Here is a 19,169-nt window from a genome sequence, read left to right as displayed (position 1 = left end):
GTCGTGATCTCGCAGTTCATGGGTTTGAGCACTACATGGGGTTCTGTGTTGGCAGTGCAGGGCCTGCTTGGGATTGTTCTTCCCGCCCTTTGTGCCCCTCCCCCACGCACATGCTTTCTATCTCCCTCTCAAAAATAAACGAACATTAAAAAAAATATTTAAAAGGGGGCAGCTGGGTGGCTCAGTTGGTTGAGCATCTGACTCTTGATTTCGGCTCAGGTCATGATCTCACGGTTTGTGGGTTCGAGCCCTACATCAGGCTCTGCACTGACTGCACAGCCTGCTTAGAATTCTCTCTCTCTTCCTCTCTCTCTCTGCCCCTTCTCCACTTGTGCTCTTTCAAAATAAATTTTAAAAAATTTAAAAAATATATATATCAAAAGAGGCTTACTTTCAACCTAATTCATAATATTTTTAAGTTTAGGTAAATTTATATATAGTTTAGGTAAATTACCATGTTATAAAAATATACAATAAAATCTTGTAAGAAACTCTGAAATGACTGATGCTTGATAACTCTATTAGGTAAACAGACTACAATAACACTGCAGTTATTGGCTAGTTCCATCAATTTTTTTTAATTCTCTTTGATTTTTTCTCCTGGTCTTCTGTTATCCTTTCTGCAGGTCGCTTCTTCAACCCCTTCATTTTCCTGGTTTGTAGTTTGCTTAGGTCTTGCTTCTGCATATGAATCCTTCCATAAGTTGTGCCAAAAGTGTCATGGGAGACATTTTTCTTCTTCTTTGGCTATGAAACAAGAATATACATATATATATACATATATACATATATACATATATATATAGGTAATGGTCTCTACTACCATAAACTGGTAAAAATCTAGTGTACAACAAAGGTCTTACTAACAATTTCCATTCGTGAGCTCCTACTCAATAATATAGTCTATAAGCCTACAGACTTTTCTTCCCAAACTTAAGTACATACAAATCACTTAAGGATCTTGTTAAAATGCATATTATAATTCAAAAGGCCTAGGGACCTGAGACTCAGCATTTCTAACAACTCCCAGGTAAACTGTCAGACAACATTTGAAAAGCAATACTATAGACTACACTAACCATTGTCATCCAGTGAGAGAATTTCCTGTGTTTAGCTTAAGGAATTGTGACTATCTAGTCAATCTTTATTGGCATTCCAGAGAAGCCATTTCTACTTGTTTTTCAAAACCATTCAAAAGTCAAACACATTTTAAACAATATGAGTTACACATCCTGTGCTCTAAATCCTCCATCTCCACAACGCCCCACACAATTCTTTCTTGCTGAAAACTGGCAGTCTTGGCTACCAGAAAGCTCTCAGCCATAGTTGATGCATGGTTTCTACAGCTCTTTTATTATCCTTTATGGTTGGCTTATGTGCTTCTTCCTCCTTTTCTTTGTTCTGAGAGTCTAATTTTATCTATTTTATCGATCTCTTTCTGTATGTTCTTTAATGTACTATGCTGCTAATCTTTTTTGGAAAGAAGAGTGGAATATACAAATAAATATGGCACCAGTCTGCAAGTTATAAACCTTGAGGGCTTTTGGCATTTTCATAGATAATCTGTAAAGATCATCTGACGCCAGATGTGTCCTCCTCAGAACCAGATCCAATGAGGGCCCCATCTCTTCCAATTCAATCCTTGGTGTTTTACAACCAGACTTCTTCAACAGCAACCTTTGTGAAATAGAAAAAAAAAAAAAAGAAAGAAAGAAAAATGTTGCTTTGACTTTGATGGAATCCTTATCCCCTCAAATATTTTTGTTCAAGAGAACTACAGTTCCATAAAATGACACCATCTTTAGGAGGCTAAACTTCTTTTTTAAAATGTTTTTATTTATTTTTAAGACAGAGAGAGACAGAGCATGAGCAGGGGAGGGGCAGAGAGAGAGGGAGACACAGAATCGGAAGCAAGCTTCAGGGTCTGAACTGTCAGCACAGAGCTTGATGCAGGGCTCGAACCCACGGAGTGTGAGACCATGACCTGAGCCAAAGTCAGATGCCCAACCAACTGAGACACTCAGGTGCCTCTAGGAGCCTAAACTTCTTAAATGGTTTACACATTTAGGCCAAGTATATTCTTAGGCTTGCTGGTTTTTAAAAATCAAACACAAAAGTATACAATACTGTTGAGAAACAGCAAGTGAGACAGACAACTGTTTTAAGAAATGGAATCCTTTGATTTGACTTCTTCATCTTACTTACAGATTTACATAATTATAAAAACATTTTCAGTTGGCCCTTTGAAATGTTATGCTTACATGATTAACAATTCTTATTTCTTTAATGTTTATTTTTGAGAGAGAGAGAGAGAGACAGGGCATGAGCGGGGGAGAGGCTGAGAGACATGGAGACACAGAATCCAAAGCAGGCTCCAGGCTCTGAGCTGTCAGCACACAGCCTGATGTGGGACTCGAACCCACAAACTGTGAGATCATGATCTGAGCTAAAGTCAGATGCTCAACCGAATGAGCCACCCAGGTGCCCCAACAATTCTTATTTCTTTAAAGATCCATTCAGAATCCACTTTTGTCCATAGTACAGACATTTACTGATCTCCATAGACTGGAATGAATTTTAAAAGCTTAATATAACAAAACCACAACTTTCTAGATAACATATGTCCCAATAGCTATGGATGTGGAAACAGATGAGGAATGTGGAAACCAGAGGAAGGGAGACTAACAAATTCTTTTTGTGAGTCACAGAACAGTCAAGAACAGCTCAAAGATCCGGTGATTATTTGAGCTGACTCAATTTGTTATAGTGGCGAGATCTCCACATGGACTATAAGAATTGAATGAAAACAATATTTATAAAAGGTCAAACTTTTCACACCAAAGGTGAAATGAGAGGGAGACAACAAATGACATGAGAGAAGAGAAAGAACGTAAGAGTAGAGCACAGTAAGGAATACCCAAGAGCAAGAAAACACCAGGAAGCAGAAGTGAATGTGCATAATAAGCTCATTAACAGCCCTTTGGGCCCTAAACGCGTCACATGCGGACAGTCCACCCATGGGAGGTACATCCACTAGCTGCAAGAAGAGTCATAATGATAGATATGCTGTATCAGATAGTTATTTATACCCAATTGAACAAGACAAAAAGAAAAAACGAACACCAGCCTAGGATATGTCAAAAGCAGAAGTGTTAAAAAAAAAAAAAAAAAAAAAAGCTCCAATAACAGTACAAGGTAACATGAATATTTTATGGGACTTGAAGGGAGCAAGCAGAGAGAAAAAAGCCAAAACAGGAGCCTTCAGGCCACTCTCTGCATACTGGTTCCAGTAGAAGACAGTTGAGAGAATGCCTGCCTCAGGCCCACTGTGGGGAAAATACTTTTAGAAACTAAATGGTTGATATCAGGGCATCTTCCATAAAAGCTAATTCAAAGCATATGGTGGCAGTGACCATTTGACTCAGTTCTAACACACATACTTCTGCTTTTGCATCCACACTTTCAGTACCTCCAATAAAGGATATTTAAAGCTGAACTCCCATCAAAATATCTTGATTAATGTCTTGTGTTCAGCAGACTATTTAAGACATCAGGGACATTGTATATATAAAAATGTCAAACTAAAAATGTTTCTACCACTTAAAATGCTGATTTTCAGCTAAATGGAAGAGTTGTAGATCTAGAACAGCTCCTGGCATGCCTGACGGATTCATGTTACCCAAGTACATTTTAATTTATGAAAGTGTCCTCCTAACAGAGTAACCTTTTGAGTGGTGTATATAATTAAGATTTTCTACGTAACTACATGTATATATATAACTACACGCGTTGGCATTTACCAAAGAATTAAGTTACAGTGCCATACTGTCTGTATAGATGATCTTATCTGAATTACTTCACTGAGCAGGTTTACTGCACATCAAACAGACAGAAATAGAAGAAAACTTTCTCCAGATATCAGTTTTCTACATATGGTTGCTGGTGATAGACCTTTAATCCTTTCTCTTTGTTAAACTTTTTATTTTTTAATATTTTTTATAGTTTGTTTTGAGAGAGAGGGCATGAGAGAGAGACAATCTCAAGCAGGGTCCACGCAGCATGGAGTCCAATGTGGGGCTTGAACTCATAAACCACGAGATCAGGACGTGAGCTGAAGTCAGACACTTATTTGACTGAGCCACCCTGGCGTCCCAACTTGATTAAACTTTTAACAATGAAATCTAGAATCTAAAATGATTGGGGAAATGTATTAATAGAGAATTTATAAATGATTTTTATAATCACACTAAGCAAAGAGACTGACACTGACCCGTTAAAAACACAATTGAAACCCTTTTCCTTCACCCCATTCTATTACTCATCTCACGCTTTTTTTATTTTTTTAAAGATAGACATTTCAATTCTAGGCCATCATGTCTCCAGCCAAGTACCTACTCCAAGAAGTGTTATACCAATATGCCTATTAATCTCCATCTCAGATCCTAACCTCAAGCTTTGTTTTGTTTTGGCTCCCTGTAATCAAAAGTGATATTCAATTCCGCAAGGTTATATACTATAAGACACAAAGACAACCCAGCTCCTTTGCTTTCAGATGGGCTCAAGCTATAAGATATGTTGATGGGTAATTTCTGTATATTTTAAAATACTGTTTGCTTATTTCTTGAGAAAGACTGCCATTACCACTTTTGTTCAAGTTTAATTTCTTTACTTTTCTCCCTTCCATATCCCTCTCTTCTGCTGATATTGTTTTCTTGCCTGTAATGTTGTTTGCTTTTTAAGGTATGCTAATACTTCGTTTTGCATGTTTCTCCCCAATAAAACCTTACAAATGCCATCGTAAAGGCAAATGTGGCAGTTACTAAAAATTTTTATATTCAGAACTTTAACTTTCTAAGTGAATAAAATTCTCCAAGGAATACAAATGATCACTCACATATGAGGAATTAATTACTATACAATATACAGGAAGAAGCCAGTAACGATATGATTTATTCCCCCAAAAGGTCAGATCAAAGGTTATATTAACACAATTTCGTGTTTACACTTCCTTTCATTCAAGAAACTCTAAGCCATTTTATAAAATTAACCTTATTAATCTTCACAAGTAATGTGTGGTAATGTTAACTATTACCTTGTACCAACTGTTCAGGTAAAAGCAAAGGCAAGACACAGAAGTGTAGCTTGCAAGAATGCCTAAGGAACCACACGAAGTCAGGCACACTTCTCTGGCATATTCCCACCTCTACCTGCAACTCTTTCCCTCTTATAAAGGAATTACTGTTGATCACAGAGGGGCTGCAGAATTACCGAAATAGCATCGCTACATTTTGCAAAGGAAAAACGGAGGCCCGGAGAAGTGCTCTGCCTAAGTCATGTGGCTAATGCCTGGCCCTGAGCCAAGTCACTAGGCTCAGAGGTGATGTTCATTCCTCAGACCACTTCTTTCTTCCTCTCCCAAGTGGGGCACAGCCCCTGCAGGCTAAACTAATCCAGTGATTTTTTTCTCCACTAGCATCTTGCTCTCAATCACACAATACTTTTTTTTTTTTTAAGATCTTATTTTTAAGCAATCTCTACACCCAACATGGGACTCGAACTCACAACTCCGAGATCAAGAGCTGTATGCTCCACTGACTCAGCCAGGCAGGCACCCACAGTCTATTTTCTATTTTAAATCAACAGCTAACAGGTATTACAGGGCCTATACAAAATACCTGGGGTTAAAAGTTTACTCTAGGGTCTCTGATCTGAAAAATTCAAACCTTTTTTCTTTTTTCCACTAAGGGATGGAAATGGTTATGCCATGCTAACCTAACAGTGATTCCAGTTAATTCTTCTTAAAGTAAGTGGGTGGGTAGATATGTGTAGTTACACTGCTAATTTATCCATGTTTCGAAGTCTGATTTACTAATTTTCTGACCATTTTATTATCTCTGCATTTCTTTCTTTACAAATTAATCTTTCTTTTCACTAAATATGAGTTCTGATATAAGTGAATGCTTTCTTTGAAACTATTTACAATGAAAGAGTTTTAGATTACTGTTACCCATTTTTCATCCTCAAAGATTCTGATCTTTATATTTTTAGCTCCTTTATGTCCCTAGGGCCTGCTTAACACAAGTTTCCAAAAAGATTCTTTTTATTTAGTGATTTTTCATCTTTCTTGTTCTATAAATTGGAGCCATCTACTTTATAATATATTCTTCATAGCCCCAAAGTAAGTTGGGAAATTCCAACACATTTAAGGGGCTTTCAATCTCAACCAGCTAAAAATGATTATAAAATCCCTAACTACATCTTGCAATCATGTGGATTATTTTATTGCATTTTCCCTATTATTATTATCTAAACAAAAGGAAAATAGAAAAACAGAAATGATGACACCAAACATATAGTGAGAAGAATGGAGTTATCTCTGACTCAATACAATTGAGACAAAGATGTAAATTATTAACAAAAAAGGTGAATATTTACTTTCATTTGGACGTTCATTGATAGAAGCTAGTCAACCAGGTATTTCATCATGAAGGAAAAAAACCAAAATGAGGGGTGCCTGGCTGGCTCATCAGTAGAGCATATGACTCTTGCTTTCAGGGTCATGAGTTCAAGCCCCACGTTGTGGGTACAGTTTACTTAAAAAAAAAAAAAAAAAAAATTAAACCATGGATGAAATGCTGAAGTCCCCAAGTGGCTGCATGTATAGCACAAAGGCACACAAGTCACTGTCAACACTGAACTGTCAGTGGCTCTCAGGCTGCACTTCCATACCATAGCTCAAAAACAAACGAGCATCGGTCTTTCATGTACAAAGGAAGGCAGCTTGTGGAAGTCAATATATTCTCTAGGCAAGTGTGGGCTTGATCAGCCAGGGCCAACACTTTGTTATAAATAAGAAAAAAAAATCATGCTTATCTCAAAAGGCACAATTGTAGCATGTCATTAAGCTTTTTAATGAAAATAAAACCAGAGCGTTAGGATTCGTATTTATATTGTGGTAGGGGTAGAAGGGCTAGGCTGAAGAGGGTAAAAGAGCCACTGAATGTGCTCGTTCCATTCAGACTCCAGTTTTTAGGCTCAGAAGACTCAGAGTTTTGAGATTTGCTTTGGCTGGTCTAAGACTTGTGACTCGGTGTTCTAAATCCAGTCAAGAAAAAGAAGGAGATATTGCACAATGAATTAGTGTTCCAAGCTCGGAGGACTGCAGCACCAGATGCTCTGGGGCCCTGGAAAAGCAGGGTTTCAGAGGCAGACGTGAGCAGGGGGATGACACATCTGAGGATCAGCACAGAGCTGCTGTGCCTGCCACTGCTTGTCTGCCAACTCTCCAGACAAACTTCGGACCAAACGCCAATTCTAAGTTCAAGCTCTATAAAAGTCACACTAAAGTGCTGTAGCCCTGGATTCAAGAGTATACTAACAAATGCACTCACTTGTAGCTTCGAAAGTAAATCTTCCCATTCAGTGCAGTGAAGTGCAGAACATACTCTAAACCAGCCAGGCGGATATTTGATACTGTGGGGCCTCTGAAGAAATCTAAAAACAAATTTTAGGTTGTTAAAAAAACAAAAGACAAAAAACTAACATGTTTTTAAATTCAGTTACAGAGAGCTGGACTGTCGAGGCTCCATTTTGTGCCACTGCTCACAAAAAAAGATAAAAAGGTGGTACAAAAACTGGTCCCCGAACAATGTCTGAGACTCTCATCCCTTTACCATTTAAGCTCATGACTATTTTTCCGTGTTTAGCTCACTAAACCATGTAATTTTTCAGTTGTGAAGTTCTCCTTCTAAGCCAATGCTCAGCATTAAGAGTCCATCACATTTATCATGCATGTTCACTTTTTTACAAATGGAAATCAAAGCATAAATTTTTTTATCTATGAGACAGGTAGGTTAAGATGGCAAATTCCTATAAAAACAGCTGTTCAAACTTTGACTGTTAAATCAAACTGGCCTCTGTTTTATGGTAGAAGCCAAGACACAAGAAAATTCTAACAGGAAATCTCAATTAAATGAGCAAAGATAGCAAACTAAATTGTTAAAGCCAGAAAAGAACCACTAAGATCCATGAATAGGCTGTTTCCCCACGGGTGGCACATGAAGTGATCTTGAATGATACATAGGCAGAATAATTTACTATGTATTATTTATCTTTTTATCAGATACCATTTGCCATTCACGGCAGAGACACAAAGTTTCCTTGTAAAAAGAGGAGTCAGTGTAAAGAAACCTCTTCGGAGAACACCACCATAATACTATGTGGACTTGGCTAAAGGTATGAAGGTAGCACAAGAATGAAAAAAGTCTGAAAAACAAGTTTGGTCCCCTCATTTTACAGCCAAGAAGACTGAACCCCAAGAAGGCTAAACATAAATACACAAATAATATTTAGATAAGAAAAAGTTATACATAAAAGTTTATCCAACTTAATTAGGAAGAAATGCCCCAAGGCAAGTGATGTAGTAAACAGAAAAACTCATTGGGTCCCAATTTGTAGCCACCCAGCATTGTCCTTCTCACTCCCGATTAGCTCAGATGAAAAACATCTCCAGTGCATGGACATACACATCCTTTGTTGTTTGCTTTTTTCTTTCTCATGGTTAACTAAAAGAAAATCACTAACGTGTATAAAAGAGGAACAACTGTGTATGCACATGTATATACCACCCTTCCCTACTTCCCCAACAAAAATCCCTCAAGGATATTTTTATAAACCAAGTATGTACTTTTTCAAAGTAATCTGATCTAAATTTGCATCATAATCAACAAACAGGGCTCCCATTATTTTGTCAAAATCTAACTCTCCTTCAGTGGCCAAGTTAATAAAGTCCCCCTCATTGTGTTGGAAGCCCTAGTGAAGTCAATCTTTCTGGGGAACCAGATATGTACATTTCAGTTTCCCTGAAGCAGCTTTTGTAATGTAAATCATACAGCAGGAATATGTGTTTCTTCCATAAGCTTTTAAGAATGCAAAGGAAAAAAATGATGGTAGAAAATTTTTTTTTTAATGCTTATTTTTGAGAGAGAGAAACAGAGCGTGAGCAAGGGAGGGGCAAAGAAAGAGGGAGACACAGAATCCGAAGCAGGCTCCAGGCCCTGAGAGCTGTCAGCACAGAGTTTGATGTGGGGCTCGAAACCACGAAGCACAAGATCATGACCTGAGCTGAAGTTGGATGTTTAACTGACTGAGTCACCCAGGGGCCCTGAAGTAGAAAGTTTTAAAATCACTGGCCCTTTCCTCACACCATACACAAAAATTAACTCATGATCATAACTAAATGCAAAACCTAAAACTCTTAAGATTTCAACAAGAAAATACTAGAAAAAGTCTTTGTGATGCTGCTGAGGTAAGCAAAGGCTTCTTAAAATACAGGAAGAACATACCATTACAGAAAAAAAATGTAAAACAGACGTCACAAAAATCAAAAACTTCTGCTCAGGACACCTGGGTGGCACAATCACTTAAATGTCTGACTTCAGCTCAAGTCATGATCTCACGGTTTGTGAGTTCGAGCTCCAAGTTGGGTTGTCTGCTGTCAGCACAGAGTCTGCTTTGGATCCTCTATTCCCCACCCCCCCCCCCCAGCTCACATATTCTCTCTCTCTCTCAAAATTAAATAAACGTTAAAAATAAAACAGGGAAAGCTTCTTTTAAAACAAAATAAAACAAAACAAAACAAAAACCTTCTGCTCTTTGAAAGACGTCACTGAAAAAAAAGGCAAGCCACAGATTGGGAGGAAACATTCAAAGACTGTGTATCAGACAAAGAGACAAAGGACTTCCCTCTCCCTCTCTGCTCCCCCCTCCCCCCACACACCTTATTCCTTATTACTCAAGAAGACAAATAACCTCCAAAAAAAAAAATAATAATAAGGCAAAGATTTGAATAGACACTTCACCAAAAATATATGAATGGCCAATAAGCACACAAAAAGATGTTCAACATCATTAATCATCAGAAAATGCAAATTACAACTTCAACAACAGCACTACTTTATTTTATAGAAATTTTTTAGAAATTTTATAGAAATTATTTAGAAACACATACTATGAGCATACAATATTCGTTAGAATAACTAAAATTAAAAAGAATGGTCTACCAAGTATTGGCAAGGCAGTGGAACTGGAGCTTTTCATACACCATTGGTAGGAATGTAAAATGGTACAACCGTATTGGAGAACAGTTTCTTAAAACGTTAAACATATGCTATTCAAATGACCCTACCATTCCATTCTATTCCATTCCCAGCTAGGTATTTACCCAAAAGAAATGAAAACATATGCCTTTACAAAAATCTGTATATAAATGCTCACCGCAGCTCTACTGATCAAAAAAAATTTTCTTGAAAGCGAGCACAAGCAAGGGAGGGGGAGAGGGAGAGAGAGAATCTCAAGCAGGCTCCACGCCCAGCCCAGAGCCCAACGTAAGGGCTCAATCTCACGACCCTGGGATCATGACTTGAGCCGAAATCAAGAATTGAATGCTTAATCGATGGAGCCACCCAGGCGCCCCAAGAAATGAAATCATATGCCCTCACAAAAAATTTGTATATAAATGTTTTAATTTTTTAATGTTTATTTATTTATTTTTTTTTTCAACGTTTATTTTTTTTTTATTTTTATTTTTGGGATAGAGAGAGACAGAGCATGAACGGGGGAGGGGCAGAGAGAGAGGGAGACACAGAATGGGAAACAGGCTCCAGGCTCTGAGCCATCAGCCCAGAGCCCGACGCGGGGCTCGAACCCACGGACCGCGAGATCGTGACCTGGCTGAAGTCGGACGCCCAACTGACTGCGCCACCCAGGCGCCCCATGTTTATTTATTTTTGAGAGAGAGAGAGAGACATAGCATGAGGGGGAGGGGCAGAGAGACAGAGGGAGACAGAATGGGAAGCAGGCTCCAGGCTCTGAACTGTCAGTACAGAGCCTGACTCAGGGCTCGAATTCACAAACCATGAAATTATAACCTGAGCCAAAGTCACACAGTTAACCTAAGACTGAGTCACTCAGGTGCCCCCTGAATATAAGTGTTCATAGCAGCTCTACTCACCAAAATTTTGATCTAATCAAAAGCTGGAATCAACCTAAGTGTCCACTGACAGATGACAAATAAACAAATTGTGAAACAGCTATAAATGGAATACAGTTCAGCAATAAAAAGAAATGAACTGATAGATCCAACAAATCTCAAAACAAGCTGAGTGAAAGAAGCCAGACCAAAAAAAGTACATACTGTAGTGTACATACTGTGATTCTATTCATCTAATGCTCTATAAAATGCAAACTATTCCATAATCACAGAAAGCAGATTAATGTTTGCTTAGAATACAGAAATAGGATAGATTGCACAGGGACACAGGCTAATTTTTGGGTGTAATAGGTTCTGTACCTTGACAGAAGTGGTGTTTTAACAGGTGTATTACATATGTCAAAAACCATCAAATTTTAAATCTTTAAATATGCAGACTTGCTTTTATGTAAAGCAGATCTCAAAAGTTATATAATTTAAAATTAAAAAATTTAAAGTAATCCCTAAAAACTGAAAACAAATGAACCTGCGTACTGAACTGAAGGCATAATCATACAAAAAAGAACTATTCCCAGTGACTTCAAAACAGTGATTTGACCATATATTCTTAGCAGGATGTATTTTATGTTATGCCCAGAATTCGTGATCCCCAAAGACCACCAGGGAGCCGAGTCCGATGCAAAAGCAAAAGAGCCTTTATTCGAACTAGCTCGAGCTCAATCCCCTACCTGCACCGACGCAGCGGTGAGATACCAGGGAGAGAGAGCGAGTTTCAAAAGCACAAAGGTTTTATAGGGGTCTAGGGGCAGCCGATTGGCTGGGGAAGGGGCGTGGCCTCGGCCGATTGGCTGGGGAAGGGGCGTGTTTTGATCAGGAAGTTTGAATGGGTGAGCGGGAGGTTACTCAAGGGAAGGAGGCGTGGTCTAGGTGAAGGACACAGAACAAGATGGAGTCGGCCGGCGTAGGCCCGCCCTTTCATTTTATAGACAAAAACAACTGCAAAAAACCCCAAAAACAACACAACAAAACCTTCAACTGCACTCAATATTCACATCATCAGTAGTAACACTGTATGGTAGGTAGTACAGTATAAAAGAAATGCATACTTGTGTTGGATCACTGAGAACCTGGATTTTTTTCATAGACGAAAGAAGGTACGTATGTGAAGTCAATGAAGTTAAGATCCTTTGGTCCTAAATTTAAGTTAAAAGTTTCGGTATGAACTCAGATACATTTTATCTTAACAAACAAATCTTAATTCACAGTTCCGTTCTCTAAAAAAGCCTACAATGACCAACCACAAAACAATCCCTGGCACCCAAACTGTGGTTTCTAAAATAATTTCTCATTTTAAAAATGTTCATTCAGGGTTGGGGCACCTGGGCGGCACAGTCAGTTAAGCGTCGGACTCTTGACTTTGGCTCAGGTCATGATCTCACAGTTTGTGAGTTTGCGCCCCACATCGGGCTCTGCACTGACAGCCCAGAGCCTGCTTGGGATTCCCTTTTCCCTCTCTTTCTGCTCCTCTGCACATGTGTACACTGTCTCTCTAAATAAATAAATAAACATTAAAAAATAAAAGTTCAGGGCTGCTTAGAGAAAACAGCTGATTGCAGGGCTGGAGCAATGAATGTGTAAGAGGAGTCTGAAACATGGAAACCTCACCTCAAAGGGGCAATGAATTAAAATGTGTGGAAAGACAGAACACTGCCAAAAAAGCTGACCCGAAACTGGGCAGGAATGATGGCTAAGGTAACAAGAGAGATACTAATGAGTAATGATAAACATAAAAACCTGGTTAAATACAAGTAAGGGGGTGGAGAAGAGGTAGAAGATGAATTGGTTATGGTCAGAAGGAAAGCCCCAACTTGGATCTTTTTTTCAGTGGATCAATTCCAAGTAAAAGTAAGATCTCATGTGTGGCTATGTCCACGAGTAAACACATCGAGAAAGGGGACAGAAGGTTACCATGTGTTGACAGGAAAGACCAGGGGATCCACAGTTAGAGAACACAGCAGATCCTGATTCTGCCACTTACTAGCTCTTCAATTGGCCTCAACTTCTTCATCCACAATATGGGAATATTATCATAATATACTGAATGTTTGCCCCTACCCCCTTGCCACTCTAAATTAATGTTAAAAGTCCTAACCCCTAATGTGTTTGAATTTGGAGATGGGCCTCTGAGGAAGAAATTAAGATTAAATGAGGCATGCCATAAGGGTGGGGCCCTGGTCCCATAGAATTAGTGTCCTTATAAGAAGAGACCCTAGAAAGCTGCCCCCCCCCCCCCCGCCCACCTCCACCTCTCTTCCCTTCTCTTCCTTCCTCCCTGAAGGAAAAGCCAGGAGCACAAAGCAAGACCTGGCAAGAATCCTCATCAAAAATTGTGATTTTGCACTTTCAGCCACCAGAACTGTTTGTTTTTTAAGCCACCCAGCACATGGTATTTTTTACCGCAGCCCAAGCAGACTAACATGATTGCCTTTGTAAAGCTATAGAAAGAGTCAAACATAATAAATTACCTGACCTACATGATCCCACAGTTTTGGGATCGAGCCCCATGTCGGGCTCTGCTCTGACATCACGGAGCCTGCTTGGGATTCTCTTTCCCCCTCTCTCTCTACTCCTCTCTCTCAAAATTAAAAAAAAAAAAAAAAAAAAAAAGATGCACTAAATCTAAAAAAAGATATACTGATTTTCTATAAGGAAAAGCAATACCACTAAGATTAAATAGAAATCTAGATAGTATTTAAGAAAGCAAAACAGAAGCAAAAAAAATTTAGTTCAGCATGAACTAAATGCGCACCTGGCATAAAAACACTGAAGTTAATAACTTCACTTTTCTTTCTGGCCAATTACCAAAAAAAGAGAACTTCCTAAAAGGATGGAAGCCCTTGATAACATTCTCTTTCCCCACCACTCTACTTTACTTCATATGAACACAAAACATACACCATGGAGTCTGCAGCTGGCTTACTTCATATTTACATTGAAAACACAACTGCCCTTGGGACCTGACAATCTCACTTCACTCCTCTACCTTCCTTCTTTCCCCAGATTCCTTTTTTGGTTTTCACTCCCTCCCCATCACCACTGCATTATGTGGTTATTCTTGCCCTCTAGTGGAAGCACAAAATAATAAAGTTTTTATAAAAACCAATTATACAAAAGCAAATGAAAGCCTTCTGTTATAACAAATATATACTGACAATTAACAATTATTATGGAACAACTGGAGGGAAAAAGGCAGAAAATCTGGGCCAATGGAGTACAAGTAATCTTAGCTAAAAACCATCCTTGATATTTTGGGGTATGTAATTTTGAAAAAAGGAAATGTTGGTCATTGTCTTTCATGTATGATTTTCTTTTTTTAACTCACCAAAAATTCAGGTAAGAACCTATAGCAAAGATTGCAATAAGTCAATTGAACAGACATCCAGATGGCCAACCAACACATGAAAAAATGCTCAACATCACTCATCATCAGGGAAATACAAATCAAAACCACAATGAGATACCACCTCACACCTGTCAGAATGGCTAACGTTAACAACTCAGGCAACAACAGATGTTGGAAAGAAGGCAAAGAAAGAGGATCTCTTTTGCACTGCTGGTGGGTTTGCAAGCTGGTGCAGCCACTCTGGAAAACAGGATGGAGGTTCCTCAAAAAATTAAAAATAGAACTACCCTACTACCCAGCAATGGCACTACTAGGTACTTATCCAAGGGATACAGGTATGCTGCTTCGAAGAGGCACATGCACCCCAATGTTTATAGCAGCACTATGGACAATAGCCAAAGTATGGAAAGAGCCCAAATGTCCATGGACTGATGAATGGATAAAAAAGATGTGGTGTGTATATATATACAATGGAGTATTACTCGGCAATCAAAAAGAATGAAATCTTGCCATTTGCAACTATGTGGATGGAACTAGAGGGTATTATGAGAAGCGAAATTAGTCAGAGAAAGACAAACACGATATGACTTCACTAATATGAGGACTTTAAGAGACAAAACAGATGAACATAAGGGAAGCAAAAATAATATAAAAACATGGAGAGGAGCAAAAGATAAGAGACTCCTAAATATGGACAACAAACAGGGTTACTGGAGGGGCTGGGAGAGGGGGGATGGGCTAAATGGGTAAGAGGCATTAAGGAATCTATTCCTGAAATCATTGTTGCATTCATATGCTAACTAACTTGGATGATAAACAGATAGATAGATAATTAATTAATTAATAGGGGCGCCTGGGTGGCTTTCTTAAACATCCGACTTTGGCTCAAGTCATGATATTGTGGTTCATGAGTTTGGGCCCCGCGTCAGGCTCTGTTATGACAGCTCAGAGCCTGGAGCCTGCCTCCGAATTCTGTGTCTCCCTCTCTCCTTGCCCCTTGCGCCCCCCTCAAAATTAAACATTAAAAAAAAAATGAAGGGGACTTGTGAACACAAAGGAAAGGATGTAGTCATCACATAAGTCCTTAGGAACTAGTGTAGTTCACCAAGAATAACTCATCTATAAGACAACCTTACAAGGTTGTGAGAATAAAACAATACATATAAAGCACCTAGTATATGCTTGGCATTTAGGATCGATCATTAAGGATAATAAAAAAAAGCTGTTGGGAAGTCACTGAAAGTTTTCTGGGAATGAAACTTGATCTGAAACTTGCAAGAATGGAAGAAACTAGGTAAACAAGAACAAAAATCAGAAAAGACAATAGGAATGTGTACAATGTATTTTTAATAAGCCACTTTAAATGGAAAAAAGAGGAAGGAAATTGGGAGAGATAAAAAAAAAGTTATAAGGGGTTAGAGTCTAAAAAACCTTACCTATCAAGACTAAGAAAAATAGACGTTTTTCAGTTGGAAGTGGATGATGTACAACAGTCTTGAAAATTTAAGTTCTTAATTTTCTAAATTTAATGATGCCAATAATGACATAAAATGGGTGGAAGCATTTTATAAAGTGTAAAATGTTTCATATATAGGTTGACAATGAAGTTACTAGAGCATCAAAAAATAAAAATGATCAATGCATTATAACATCCATTAACTCTCCCTTACTGCTAGTGGGGAATAAAGAAAATAATGAAAGGGTGCCTGGGTGGCTCAGTTGGTTAAACGTCCAACTTCGGCTCAGGTCATGATCTCGTGGTCCGTGAGTTCAAGCCACACGTTGGGCTCTATGCTGACAGCTCAGAGCCTGGAGCCTGCTTTGGATTCTGTCTCCCTCTCTCTCTGTCCCCACCCCCACCTCAAAAAAAAAAATAAAAAAAAAATTTTTTTTTAAAAAGAAAATAATGAAAAGGGGGGAAGAAAGGAAAGAGATCAAAAAGAAAAAGATGTATATATACAGTGAAGTGGCAAAGTGCCACCAATGACAGTCTTAGATTGCCTACTTGAGCAAACGTGTGGAGAAGTATTAAAATACTTACCAATAAGAAGATTTTTTAGCCTTCTGTAGTCTTCTGTTACATCAAAATCATCACCAGCAAATATTAACATGGGTTTTGTTCCCTCAGGACATTTACTATTCTATGAAACAGAAAAAAAATTATAATTATAAAATTATCAATTCTAAACTATTTATAAGTTGATTTTAAAGTAGTCAATTCTGGGGCGCCTGGGTGGCTCAGTCGGTTAAGCGGCTGACTTCGGCTCAGGTCATGATCTAGCGGTTTGTGGGTTCAAGCCCCACGCTGGGCTCTGTGCTGACAGCTCAGAGCCTGGAGCCTGTTTCAGATTCTGTGTCTCCCTCTCTCTGACCCTCCCCGGTTCATGCTCTGTCTCTCTCTGTCTCAAAAATCAATAAATGTTTAAAAAAATAAATAAATAAATAAAAATAAAGTAGTCAATTCTTACACAGTGATTAGTTTTCATATTTTAACTGTCCTAAAACTATATTTATGAATACTGATTAAAATCTAAAGATTTAAAACTACAGCTGCAACTTTTAAACTAAAAAAATATTTTTTGTTCCACTCCCTTCATATCACCAAATTAATAAGTGGTCAAAGAATGATGTAAGCTATTTTTTAAAGTTATTCTGTACAAAGAATAAAAAGCTAAAATTGCTGCAAAACATACACAGCCTTTTAACAACCGACATCTCAGAGTCTAAACAAATTTAATTTCTTTAAATCATTTGCTACCACTGTGCCTTTCCTACTGTGTCACATAAACAGTATTTAAATGAAAGCCAGATTAAACTACCAACTCCACAGTAACATGGGAAACAAGAGAATTTTATACAAGCTATAGAATGTATGGGCAATCCTTACTCAGCGTGGTTGAGGCTCTCACTAAAAAAAGTATTTTGTCCAGTTCTGGATTTTCCATACAAAGAAGAATGTGATGTGAATAATAATAACCTTTAAAAGCCACCAAAATAAAAGAAAAAAATCTAATAGAACTCTTTAACTGAATGATTAATTTATGACAGTGAACAAGTGTTAGTCTGAGCTTCCCATTGATTCTAGCACCTCTATTTTGGTATCAATCAAGGACTGTACACATCTAGAAACAAACAAACAAACAAACAAACAAACAAAAAACAGGACAAGAAAACAAATATCCTCTGCCCTAGGACCAGAGGTCACCTGTTGCCTCTTCCTGTTCACTCTTGTTGACAATCTCTGCTTCCTAACTCTGAACCTTAACTGTCTCTACTTAGGAGGTGTACCTAAGATCTGTGCCTCTAGGGCGTGAATGGACCTTCCAGACCCAATGACTCTTCCATGTTCCATCTGTGCCTCCCTGACCCTGCTGCTGCTACCCCTAGGTCTATGGAGGCTATTTAAGTATACAGAAGGTAATGGGGCACTGGGTGGCTCAGTTGATTAAGCGCCAGACTTCAGTTCAGGTCATGATCTAATGGTTTGTGGATTCGAGCCCCACATCAGGCTCTGTGTGGACAGTTCAGAAGCTGGAGCCTGCTTCAGATTCTGTGTCTCCTTTTCTCTCTCTCTCTCTCTCTGCCCCTCCCCTGCTAACTCTGTCTCTCCCTCTCTCAAAAAAAGTAAATATTTTAAAAAAAGAAAGTACACAGAAGGTAAGAGAAAGTGAAGCAACATCCTGACCACAATGCATAATAAAAAATATCATGTTACGTCATGACCCAGTACACACATCATAAAAATATAAATGAACAATGGGGCGCCTGGGTGGCTCAGTCGGTTGAGCATCTGACTTCGGCTCAGGTCATGATCTCGCGGTCTGTGAGTTCGAGCCCCACATCAGGCTCTGTGCTGACAGCTCAGAGTCTGGAGCCTGCTTCCGATTCTGTGTCTCCCTCTCTCTCTGCCCCTCCCCTGCTCATGCTCTGTCTCTCTCTCTCTGTCAAAAATAAATAAACATTAAAAAAAATTTTTTTTTAAATATATATATATATGTAACTGAACAAGTTACGTGAAACAGTATTTAACACGTACGTCACTGATATTTTTCACAATGTGTAAACCCAGAACTAGAAGAAACTACAACAGATGAGCTTTATTTGAATTATCTAAAAGGCACTAAAAATTCAAAATATTACATAAGTACTGTCATATAGTATACTAAAAACATTATAATTATGTAACATCCTTGAACTAAATTTCTGAATTAAGTTTTTTTTAAAACAAAGGGAAAGAAAGGAAATAATTCTTTTCTTTAAGTGTATTTATTTCTGAGAGAGAAAGAGGGAGTGGGGGGAGGGGCAAAGAAAGTGAGGGACAGAGGATGTGAAGCAGGCTCTGTGCTGACCACAGAGAGCCCGATGTGGGGCTCAAACTCATGAACCGTGAGATCATGACCTGAGCCAAAGGCAGACGCTTAACCAACTGAGCCACCCAGACACCCCAGAAATGTCTTATAAATTATAAACAAACTTTCCAATAAAATACTCCAAGGCACCTGCAATGTATCTTTTCCTATCTAAAATAAAACCATTGGAAAAAGTAAATAAAAATTTAAAAAACAACAACATTGGCCTTAAATTTTAATCATTTCATCCATTAAGGCTTATTTTATGTAAAACAACCATCCCTAAAAGTTTGGCCACATCTTAGAAAATAAGCTCCCAGAATAATCATTCAATTTCCTGGTAGAACTGAATCACTTCTCACTTAAGAGTAAACAGGAGGATGAGGCTTGGCTTGGCAATAAAAGTAGGCAAGTGAGAAAAGGTCTT

At 38.4% G+C, this 19,169-nt stretch overlaps 1 protein-coding gene across 2 annotated transcripts in view; it reads right to left on the bottom strand.

Moving 5' to 3' along the window:
- Positions 1-503: 503 nt before the first annotated feature.
- RPF2 (ribosome production factor 2 homolog) overlaps positions 504-19,169 on the bottom strand; it is a 34,739-nt gene continuing 16,073 nt past the window's right edge. For both annotated transcript variants that reach the window (XM_040474389.1, XM_040474390.1), the window contains exons 7-10: positions 16,435-16,534; positions 7,392-7,494; positions 1,533-1,677; positions 504-747 (exon numbers count right to left, since the gene is read on the bottom strand). In XM_040474389.1, the coding sequence (XP_040330323.1) occupies positions 568-747; positions 1,533-1,677; positions 7,392-7,494; positions 16,435-16,534 (528 nt within the window). In that variant the 3' untranslated portion in view covers positions 504-567. The remainder of the gene's footprint in view (positions 748-1,532; positions 1,678-7,391; positions 7,495-16,434; positions 16,535-19,169) is intronic.

Source organism: Herpailurus yagouaroundi, unplaced genomic scaffold, assembly GCF_014898765.1.
Source record: "Herpailurus yagouaroundi ecotype Mexico unplaced genomic scaffold, PumYag 139, whole genome shotgun sequence".
NCBI lineage: Eukaryota > Metazoa > Chordata > Mammalia > Carnivora > Felidae > Herpailurus > Herpailurus yagouaroundi.
The sequence above is the reverse complement of the archived record's forward strand: the minus strand, read 5'-3'. Positions and strand labels throughout refer to the sequence as shown.